This window comes from Balaenoptera borealis (genome assembly GCF_965194805.1).
Source record: "Balaenoptera borealis genome assembly, chromosome: 2".
Taxonomy (NCBI): Eukaryota; Metazoa; Chordata; class Mammalia; order Artiodactyla; family Balaenopteridae; genus Balaenoptera; species Balaenoptera borealis.
The window spans coordinates 58737630-58749804 of NC_138867.1; the positions used below are offsets into that span (position 1 = coordinate 58737630).

At 37.9% G+C, this 12175-nt stretch overlaps 1 protein-coding gene across 5 annotated transcripts in view; it reads left to right on the top strand.

The window, feature by feature from the left end:
• The window catches only part of TNPO1 (transportin 1), an 86768-nt gene that overhangs the window by 54973 nt on the left and 19620 nt on the right, over positions 1–12175 (top strand). For all 5 annotated transcript variants that reach the window (XR_014239405.1, XM_082376036.1, XM_082376037.1 and 2 more), the window contains exons 10-12: positions 5309–5369; positions 6139–6307; positions 11512–11664. Coding sequence is in view for 4 of the 5 variants with exons in the window: in XM_082376036.1 (XP_082232162.1) it covers positions 5309–5369; positions 6139–6307; positions 11512–11664 (383 nt within the window). In the remaining variant the exon portion in view is untranslated. The remainder of the gene's footprint in view (positions 1–5308; positions 5370–6138; positions 6308–11511; positions 11665–12175) is intronic.

Sequence of the window (12175 nt, forward strand, 5' to 3'; positions counted from 1 at the left end):
TGTTTTCTACAAGAGGCTTCAGGAGAAAGTTTCTTAACAATTAGATTTGTTCAAAAATAATGGTCTGCTTTGTATGATTGGAATTTGTCAGACACATGCCATATCTCCATGTGGTCACAGTTAACTCCAATATCTCTTTCCTACCTCACTTTTTGACTTGCCCCGCCTTATCAGTCCCTCATTTCCTGCACATCTTCATATTCTTTCTCTATCTGGCACAGATATCATCCACAAATCAACAGTACTGACCATAAACCTCCAGCTGCTCCCTGCTCTGGATTAATCGAACTGTCTTTGCTACTTCTTAAATACTGTTGGGAAAAGTTACACTGCCAGGAGGATTGGTGGCTGTAGAAATCCATGGTCTTCAACATCAAGTGGACCCTTCATACAATCTGCCAATTTTTCCTGTTCCAGATCAGCTTTTATCTTCCATTCACCAGAGCAACTATTTGATACCTTTATCACTCTTCTGAAGTTCTCTTCATTCATTTTGAGCACTTCTGCTTTGTAGGGAAAACAGGTGACCCTTCACATTTTGCCCAAAACTTACAGATACATTTTCGTGTGAATTGTCTTCTTCCTAACCAGGCTTTCTATTTATGGTCTTGGATAGCATAATTTTTTTCTTACCCTTAGGGACCTCACTCTATCAGATAGATAAATTCTCTCTTTAAACTTTTCCCTCTCTGCTGCCTTAACTTTTTAACTTGCTGCAGTTTCTTTCATCTTAAAAAGATTGAAAGAATAGATGGGGCTCACTGTCTTTACTTCTTTACCTCACCTCAGGTGAACTCTTCAATATTTTATGGTCTGCCATCCATCCTCATCATTTTTGTGAAATTATTGACAAAAATCATAAATGATTTAACTGTTGGTGATCCAAATGGACTTGGTTCTCTTGCAAGATTCCTGTAGCTTACACAGTATGGTTCTGTGTGTTATAATTTTATCTAGTTATGGTGTACTAGCTATAATGTTGAATTACTACCATTAATCTATTTTAGAATTTAGAAGGACTTTGAACATGAAAGTTTGGGTGGCTCATATTTTCCTTTTTACAAATTTGAAATCCCACTGCTTCCTTTTTACTATTAGTATTCCTTTGGTTAATGAGGGCTTGCAAACTTACCTCATTGAAAGTAGAGGTGTGCTTAAAATTGGTTTCATACATATTTATTTAGTGTGTGTTAAAGTATGTAACTATTTGAAGTAAGGCCACAACAAACACTGAGGACATTAACGTGGACAGAGATTTTTACATCTGGGGTAAAGAAAGGAAATTTACTTAACATTTATGGTCTTGTGGAAATAATATAAACTCTCTGAGCTTTAGTTTACTCATCTGTAAAATAGGGATCATAATACTTTTCTCACTAGGTTATTAAGAAGGTGCTTTATTAATAACTCCACAGCTGGTACTCACGAGTATGAGTTTCTTGCCTACTCACACTTTTTCCACGCCCCCCAGAACGATGAAAGGTAGAATTTTGAAGCAGTGGACTGTGGACATTGTTATGTGTTTCCAAAGTATTCTCATACCTTTTGTCCCCAGTAGACTCATTTCAGTGTGTATGATTGGACAGTGAGGAAACAAATCAAAGTTTAAGAAAGCTGTCCAAGATAAAACCATCATAGCTACAAGAGGAACTGAAATTAGTATTTTGACCTTTACATAACATGTTTTGATTTTTTTTTTTTTAACTAGTCATCATAAATATTTCAGTATACCTGGAATTCCATGTTTACAGACATTATGGTTCCCTTTTGGTGACAACATAATACTTCAGATTAGATATAATATTCTGATTTATTTAACTATTTTCTTATTGGAAGTTTAAGTTCGTAATGTCTTAAGAAGCTAGAATTTAAATTTCCAAACTTTTTATCAGACTATGATAACCTTGTCGGTAGAGCTCTTTTTTTCCTTTTTGATTTATTTCTTTTGGATTAATTCCTTTAAGTTTACTGTTTTTATATTTTAAACACTGTCATCTCTTTTATTAAAAGGAATACTAATACTGAATGTAGGCTTATTGTAAAAATGTCACACCATTTAGAAATAAAGTAGAAGATGGATACCATCCCTTTTTAGCCTACTCACTCACCTCTCTGAAGACAGCAGTTTATTGTATAGCCTTCCTAGATAGTCTGTGTATATAAGTTATTGTATAGGTAATCTAATTTTTTTAATAATTTTTATTGGAGTATAGTTGATTTACAATGTTGTGTTAAGTATCAGATGTACAGCAAGTGAATCAGTTTATATATATATATATATACACACACACACACATATATACATATACACACACACACACACACACACACATATCCACTCTTTTTTAGGTTCTTTTCCAATGTAGGCCATTACAGAGTATTTACTAAGTAGAGTTCCCTGTGCTATACAGTAGGTCCTTATTAGTTATCTATTTTATATATGATAGTGTATGTATGTCAATCCCAATCTCCCAATTTATCCCTGTCCCCCTTCCTCCCTGGGAACCATAAGTTTGTTTTCTATAGCCCTCTTTCTGTTTTGTAAATAAGTTCATATGTACCATTTTTTTAGTCTCCATATATAAGTGATATCATATGATATTTGTCTTTGACTGACTTCACTCAATATAACAGTCTCTAGGTCCATCCATGTTGCTGCAAATGGCATTATTTCATTCTTTTTTATGGCTGAGTAATATTCCACTGTATATATGTACCACATCTTCCTTATCCATTCCTCTGTTGATGGACATTTAGACTCCTTCCACATCCTGGCTATTGTAAATAGTGCAGTGAACATTGGGGTGTGTGTATCTTTTCGAATTATGATTTTCTCCAGATAATATGCCCAGGAGTGGAATTGCTGGATCATATGGTAGCTCTATTTTTGTTTTTTAAGGAACCTCCATACTCTTCTCCGTAGTGGTTGTACCAGTTTACATTCCCACCAACAGTGTAGGAGGGTTCCCTTTTCTCCACACTCTCCAGCATTTATTGTTTGTAGATTTTTTGATGATGGCCATTTCTGACTGGTGTGAGGTGATACCTCATTGTAGTTCTGATTTGCATTTCTCTAATAATTAGTGATGTTGAGTATCTTTTTATGTGCTTTTTGGCCAGCTGTATGTCTTCTTTGGAGAAATGTCTATTTAGATCTTCTGCCCATTTTTGGATTGGGTTGTTTGTTTTTTTGATATTGAGCTGCATGAGCTGTTTGTAAATTTTGGAGATTAATCCCGTGTTGGTTGCTGCGTTTGCAAATACTTTCTCCCATTCTGGGGGTTGTCTTTTTGTTTTGTTTATGCTTTCCTTTGCTGTATAAAGGCTTTTTTAAGCTTAGTTAGATCCCTTTTGTTTTTGTTTTTATTTTCATTACTCTAGGAGGCGGATCAAAAAAGTCTTGCTGCAATTTATGTCATAGAGTGTTCTGCCTGTGTTTTCCTGTTAAGAGTTTTATAGTGTCTGGCTTTACATTTAGGTCTTTAATCCATTTTGAGTTTACTTTTGTGTATGGTGTTAGGGAGTGTTCTAATTTCAGTCTTTTACATGTAGCTGTCCAGTTTTCCCAGCACCACTTATTGAAGAGAGTATCTTTTCTCCATTGTATATTCTTACCTCCTTTGTCATGAATTAGGTGACCATAGGTGCGTGGTTTTATCTCTGGACTTTTATCCTGTTCCATTGATCTATTTTTCTGTATTTGTGCCAGTACCATACTGTTTTTTTGTTTGTTTGTTTTGGTTTTTTATTTTTTGATGGGGACCATTTTAAAATTTATTTATTTATTTATGGCTGTGTTGGGTCTTCGTTTCTGTGCGAGGGCTTTCTCTAGTTGTGGCAGGCGGGGGCCACTCTTCATCACGGTGCGCGGGCCTCTCACTATCGCAGCCTCTCTTGTTGCAGAGCACAGGCTCCAGACACGCAGGCTCAGTAATTGTGGCTCCTGGGCCCAGTTGCTCCGTGACATGTGGGATCTTCCCAGACCAGGGCTCGAACCCGTATCCCCTGCATTGGCAGGCAGATTCTCAACCACTGAGTGACCAGGGAAGCCCCATGCTGTTTTTATTACTGTAGCATTGTAGTATAGTCTGAAGTCAGAGAGCGTGATTCCTCCAGCTCCATTTTTCTTTCTCAAGATTGCTTTGGCTGTTTGGGGTCTTTTGTGTTTCCATACAAACTGTAAAAGTGTTTGTTCTAGTTCTGTGAAAAATGTTATCGGTAATTTGATAGGGATTGCATTGAATCTGTAGATTGCTTTGGGTAGTATAGTCATTTTGACACTAGTGATTCTTCCAATCCAAGAACACGGTATATCTCTCCATCTGTTTGTGTCATCTTTGATTTCTTTCATCCGTATCTTATAGTTTTCTGAGTACAGGTCTTTTGCCTCCTTAGGTAGGTTTATTGCTAGGTATTTTATTCTTTTTGATGTGATGGTAAATGGGATTGTTTCCTTAATTTCTCTTTCTGATCTTTCATTGTTAGTGTATAGGAATTCAAGAGATTTCTGTGTATTAATTTTGTATACTGCAACTTTACCCAGATTCATTGATGAGCTCTAGTAGTTTTCTAGTAGCATCTTTAGGATTTTCTATGTAGAGTGTCATGTCATCTGCAGTGACAGCTTTACTTCTTTTCCATTTTGGATTCCTTTATTTCTTTTTCTTCTCTGATTGCTGTGGCTAGGAATCTCATTTTTATCTTAAATGGAAATGTGCTTTATGTGTTTTACACCTAGAGGGCTTTTTGTTTTTTCAACTTTACTTAATTTGTTTGTTTGTTTGTTTTTGGCTGTGCTGCATCCAAAAATAAGATCCTTGCAGGGTCTTAGTTCCCAGACCAGGGATTGAACACTGGGCCCTAGCAGTGAAAGCGCAGAGTTGTAACTGCTGGACTGCCAGGGAATTCCCAACTGTAATTTATTTTTAACCAAGCCCTTAATGATGGACATTTAGATTGTTTCCATTGTTCTTGTTCTTGCATCAGGGAACATCGGTCTTTAAAAATTGGGAATATTCGTTCATATATTTGGGATAAATTCTTAGGGAAAAAATTGAAAAAAAAATTATTTTTATTTTTAAGCACTCTTGATAAGCTATCTTATTCCCACTAAGATTCCATCCAGTAGATCCCATGCATGAGTATTTAAAAGGCCTGAGATACATATTGGGAGTACTCATCATTTGAGAAGGGCAGACAAAGAACATGCTATAAGGCAATATTGTTTTATTGGTATTATTAGTATTCCTGAGGTTGTTAAGACTTCGAGATCTTTAGATCTTTGTTTCATGAATTCATTTCTTTATAGGTTGATTCCTGTGTTAGTGAATGGCATGAAGTACTCAGATATAGATATCATCCTACTTAAGGTAAGGAAACTATTTCCTGATGAATAGGGAAGATTATTTTTATTGACTTAGTAGATCTTTAAATTTGACTAACAGAACATTTATTTAGATTAGGCCCTATGTAAATAGGCTTTCTGTTATATAATATGCTACGGAGTTCAAAGATAATGAATTTGGGTGGTGATAGATTCTAGCTTAATTGGAACTAACTAGGCGGTGACTCTAATAGAGTTTGCATCCATTTCCTGTTAATACAGATTGTTTGGAGTTTATTTTAAAATATGTTAAATATGTTCTGATCGTGATTCAGATACTCTAGATTATACCAGCTGGTGGGAAACCATATAATGTGGTTGAAAGTGCCTGATATCTAACATGGGTTATGTGATAGCCTATTCTCCCCTTCACAAAGAACTATTTTCTGCCCAGGGGAGTGGCTCTTAATGAAGAGGTATACAGTTGACCCTTGAAAATGGGATGTTAGCAGCATCGACCTTCAGCGCAGTCAAAAATCCCTGTATAACTTTACATTTGGCCCTCCATGTCCATGGTTCCATATCTGCAGATTCAGCCAACCATGCATTATGTAGTAGTGTTAAGACTTCATTTATTGGAAAAAAATCTGCATGTTAGTGGACCCGCACGGTTCCAACCCATATCATTCAAGAGTCAACTGTATTTCAGAATAATGTGCATAATCCCATCTCTGAATATTCTCATTTTTTTTACTGATATACATATTAGCTTATAATGAATATAACCAAAATTTTCCTTTAAAAAAAATATACAGGGTGATGTTGAAGAAGATGAAACAATTCCTGATAGTGAACAGGACATAAGGCCACGTTTTCATCGATCAAGGACAGTGGCTCAGCAGCATGATGAAGATGGAATTGAAGAGGAAGATGATGATGACGATGAAATTGATGATGATGATACAATTTCTGACTGGAATCTAAGTAAGTCAGAGAGGGAGAAGCACAGTCGCCAGCTTTGATAACAGTTTTGTTGAGAAATAATTCACATACAGTGCCCTCATATCATACAATTCACATACCATACAAAAGGATACAGTTGAGTGGCTTTTAGTGTATTCACAGAGTTGTGCAACCATCACCACAGTAAATTTTGGAACATTTTTATCACCCCGAAAAGAAACCCCGTACCCATTAGTAGTCACTCCCATTTTCTTCCAGTTCCCCAGCCTTAAGCAACGACCAGTCTATATTCTGTCTCTAGGAACTGTCTGGACATTTCCTACAAATGGAATTATACAAAAAGTGATCCTTTGTGACTGACTTATCTGTTCATCATTTGATGGACATTTTGTTTCCCCCCTTTGGCTATTGTGAGTAATGATGCTGTGAACAGTTGTGTAAAGTTTGATGTGTAAACGTAAGTTTTCAGTTCTCTTGGGTATATACCCAGGAGTAGGATTACTGGGTCATATGGTAACTTTATGTTTAACCTTTTGAGGTATTACCAGGCTGTTTTTCAGAGTGGCTCCACCATTTACATTCCCCCCAGCAGTGTCTTAGGGCTCCAGGTTCTCCACATGCCTGCCTTTTTGGGTGTCTTTTTCTGTTATAGCCATTCTGGATGCGAAGTGATAATCTTATTGTGGGTTTGTTTTTGTATTTTCCTGACGGCTCTGCTCTTCATTTACTTGTCATTTTATTCCTTAAAAAGACTTTATCTCACACTGTCATTTCTCAAAGGGGTATATATTTTGGTTGATACTGTGAAATAGAAACATTGACCACAGCTTTTCCTGTTTTCCTAACATAAACTTATTTTTTTGTGTGATAATTTGCATGAAAATTGGTTGATTATCATGCAGTTTTCCAAAATGATATAAATTGCTTTTGTCATATTCAGACTTACAAATATGCTTTTTAAAATCTTGGTTTTCAACCTTACCTGCAAATCCACATCATATGTTAAGCCTGCATTCTGGGCCACATACTAATTAGATAACTCTGGGGAGAATCTAGACACCTATGTTTTGCTTTTGCTTGCATGCTGGTTTTTAAATCTTGCTGCTCTAGCTCACAGCACATTTCACGTTTTGGGCCGTGTACTTCTTTGTTGTGAGGTCATCCTGTCCATTATAGGATTTTGAGCAGCAGCCCTGATCCCTGCCCAGTAAATGGCAGTAGCGCAGGAGGTGGGGGGAGAACACACACAAAATTGTGACAACCAGCAGTGTCTCGAGACATTGCCAAATGTTCCTTGGGACACAAAATCACCCCCAGTTAAGAACCACGCTGTGATTCAGAGGGTTGAGATTTCTAGTAACTAACTGATAGAGCAATTAAGGACATGAATCATCAGCCTGAACTGTGTAAATTATTTGGAATAATGCTGATTACTGCCCATTTAGTTTCCTATAACTAACGGTTCATTAGAGTGACTAACGTGCCCAGCCCTAGGCCAAGGACTTTGTATGCCTGTCACATTTAATCTTTACAACAGCCTTGGGTAGGTAAAGATACTGCAAAAAGAGAAACTTCCCAAGGTTAGCTTAGCTAGTACTGGTGGCACATGTAGTTTTGGAACCCAAATCTCACACAACAAGAGAACCCAAGGTCTTCATTACTACCACAGAATTACCTCCCAGTGTATCCCTACTTTAAGGTTGGTGGGGAGCATGCATTAAGATTTAATGTAGATAACTGCAAAAATAATAATGTGTGTTGAATTGGGTGGGGGGAAATACTTCCTTTTCACATCCCACCCATCTTTATGTTCTTCCAGAAATTTTTCTGTGCAGATACAGAAAAACGGGTGTACGGGCTGACCTCCTTTTGTTTCGCTTCGCTTTCTTGCACTTCATAGATAACTGCATTTTTTATAAAGTGAAGGTTCGTAGCAACGCTGCACTGATCAAGTCTGTTGGAGCCATTTTTCCAACAGCATTTACTCACTTTGTGACGCTGTCACATTTTGGTAATTCTTGGAATATTGCAAGCTTTTTTGTTATTATATTTGTTAGGGCAATCTGTGATGAGTGATCTTTGATGTTACTGTTGTAATTGTTTTGGGGCTGCGTGAACCATGCTCATATAAGACGGCAAACTTACTAATTAGTAAATGTTGTGTGTGTTCTGACTGGTCCACCCACAAGCCATTCCCCATCTCTCTCCCTCTCCTTGAGTGTCCCTGTTCTCTGAGACACAACAATATTGAAATTAGACCAATTAATAACCCTTCAACGGTCTCTAAGTGTTCAAGTGAAAGGAATAGTTGCATGTCTCTCACTTTAAATCAAGAGTTAGAAATGATTAAGCTGGGACTTCCCTGATGGCGCAGTGGTTAAGAATCTGCCTGCCAATCCAGGGGACACGGGTTCGAGCCCTGGTCTGGGAAGATCCCACATGCCGTGGAGCAACTAAGCCCGTGCGCCACAACTACAGAGCCCGCGAACTGCGGCTCCTGAAGCCTGCGCACCACAATGAAGTAGCCCCTGCTCACCGCAACTAGAGAAAGCCTGCGTGCAGCAACGAAGACCCAACACAGCCAAAAAAATAATCAACGAATTAATTAAAAGAAATGATTAAGCTTAGTGAGGAAGGCATGTAGAAACTGCAGTAGGCCGGAAGCCAGGCCTCTTGTGCCAGTTAGCCAAGTTGTGAGCAAAAGAAAAGTTCTTGAAGGAAATTAAAAGTGCTACTCCAGTGAACACACAAATGATAAGAAAGCAAAACAGCTTGAATGCTGATAAGGAGAAAGTTTTTGTGGTTAACCAGCCACAACATTCCCTTAAGCCAAACCTAGTCCAGAGCAAAGCCCTAACTCTCTTCAATTCTGTGAAAGCTGAGAGAGGCGAGGAAGCTGCAGAAGAAGAGGTTGGTTCTTGAGGTTTAAGGAAGAAAGTCTTTATATCTCCATAACATAAAAACGCAGGGTGAAACAGCAAATGCTGATGTAGAAGCTGCAGCAAGTTATCTAGAGGATCTGACTAAGATAATTAATGAAGGTGGCTGCACAAAACAACAGATTTTCAATGTAGACAAAAGAGCCTTCTGTTGGAAGAAGATGCCATCTAAGACTTTCATAGCTAGAGAGTAGAAGTCAGTGCCTGGCTTCAAAGGGCAGGCTGATTCTTGTTAGGGGCTGATGCAGCTGGTGACTTTTAAGTTGAAGCCAGTGCTCATCTACCATCCCGAAAATCCTAAGAGTCCTTGAGAATTACACTAAATCTACTCTGTGCTCTATAAATGGAACAAGAAAGCCTAGATGATAGCACATTTGTTTATGACAAGGTTTACTGCATATTTTAAGCCTACTCTTGACACCTACTGCTCAGAAAAAATGATTTCTTTAAAAACATTACTGCTCATCGACAAAGTACCTGGCCACCCAAGAGCTCAGGCAGAGATGTACAATGAGGTTCATGTTTTTTTCACATCTGCTAACACAGCATCGATTCTGCGGTCCATGGAACAAGGAGTAATTTCAAGTCTTATTATTTAAGAAACACACGTTGTAAGGCTATAGTTGCCATAGGTAGTGATTCCTCTGAAGGATCTGGGCAGCGTAAATGGAAAACCTTCTGGAAAGGATTCACCATTCTAGATGCCATTAAAAACATTTGTGGGGGCTTCCCTGGTGGCGCAGTGGTTGAGAATCTGCCTGCCAACGCAGGGGACACGGGTTCGAGCCCTGGTCCGGGAAGATCCCACATGCCGCGGAGCAGCTGGGCCTGTGAGCCACAATTACTGAGCCTGCGCGTCTGGAGCCTGTGCTCCTCAACAAGAGAGGCCGCGATAGTGAGAGGCCCGCGCACCGCGATGAAGAGTGGCCCCCGCTTGCCACAACTAGAGAAAGCCCTCGCACAGAAACGAAGACCCAACACAGCCATAAATAAAATAAATGAAAATTAAAAAAAAAAAAATTTGTGATTCACGGAAAGAGATCAAAATATCAGCATTACATTAACAGGAGTTTGGAAGAAGTTGATTCTTCTTTGGGGGTTCAAGACTTCAGTGGAGAAGGTAACTGCAGATGTTGTGGAAATAGCAAAAGAACTAGAAGTGGAGCCGGAAGATGTGACTGCATTGCTGCATCTCATGAGAAAACTTTAATGGATGAGGAACTGCTTCTTACGGGTGAGCAAAGAAACTGCTTTTTCTTGAGATGGAATCTACTCCTGGTGAAGATGCTGTGAAGATTGTTGAAATGACAACTGAGGATTTAGAATATGACAGTGTTGGTTGATGAAGCAGCAGGAGTGTTTGAGAGGATTGATTCCAATTTTGAAAGAAGTTCTACTGCGTAAAATGCTATCAAACAGCACTGCGTGCTACAGAGAAATCGTTCATGAGAGGAAGAGTCAGTTGATGCAGCGAACTTCACTGTTGTCTTATTTAGGAAATTGCTTATAGCCACCTCAGCCTTCAGCAACCACCACCATCAAGGCCAGACCCTCCACAGAAAGATTACAGCTTTTCGAAGGCTCAGATAATGCTTAGCATTTTTTAGCTATAAAGTATATTTTAGTTAAGGTATGTACATGGTTTATAGACATAAAGCTATTACACACTTCAGTAGACTACAGCATAGTGTGAACATAACTTTTACATGCACTAGGAAACCAAAAAGTTCAGTTGACTCACTTTGTTGTGGTGGTCTAGAACTGAACCTGCAATATCTGAGGTATGCCTGTGTCTTCTTTTTAGCAGGGGAGGCTGATTTTCCAGAAGTGAAATCAGATCATATGTACTCTGCTGATTTTTTTCCATATATCATGCAACTCATCCTGTGTCAGTACCTAAATATTTCATTCTGTTTCCTGGCAGTATAATATTCATATGAATGGATCTACATACAGTATAAGTAAGACCCTTTTGATGAGTAAGGTGTTATTTCTGGCCAACGTAACAGCTTTATTTAAAAAAAAAAAAAAGGCAGTCGTATACAGGATAAAATATCTTCATAATTAGTTTGCTAATTCTTGGTCATAAAGTATTCTTGTCAATAGAATTTTTTTCCTGTGACAGACTACCTCCTATTTAATTGAATTCTTTAAAACTTTGTAGAGGTAAAAATAAAGTGTTGTACATACAACAAATTTTATCTCTATATAGATACAGATTTATAGATATATAACGAAATGATAATGGAAGTTAATGTAATGTCTTTGAATTAAATATTTCCATAGGAAAATGTTCTGCGGCTGCCCTAGATGTTCTTGCAAATGTGTATCGTGATGAGCTTTTGCCACATATTTTGCCCCTTTTGAAAGAATTACTTTTTCATCATGAATGGGTTGTTAAAGAATCAGGCATCTTGGTTTTAGGAGCAATTGCTGAAGGTAAGTCTAAATCAAACTTGAACTGTAAAGTCCTCAATAGGTGCTAATGTGTCTAGGCTACTTTAAGGACTTGTTACTCTGTAAGCAGAAACTGTTCACGTACTTTGTTGTCTTGTGTTGCTAATAAGACTATTGAGGTAGATAAGACTATGATCCACATTAACCTTAAAAACGATACTTGAGTCTAAAAGCCATCTTAGGATAAGTTTTTACTTTGAGCTAGTTAATTATTATTAAACAACCATAGACTTACTTATAACCCCAGCCAGATATTTTGCAAATGCTTTTGTTATAATAAAGAGAACAGAATGAGAGGATTCTGATGTCAGAAACATCCCTGTTGCTAGAAAAATAACTTCCATAGGTAAGTGTAAGAAACATAAGTCAAGTGTCTTCATCCTCTATAAAGGATTATTATTCTGTCCTAGCTGTAAACATCTATCTACAAGAAATTGAAGCATTTTACAGGCATTTTTGAAAGCCATAATTTCTGTAGCAGAAGTAAAATGCG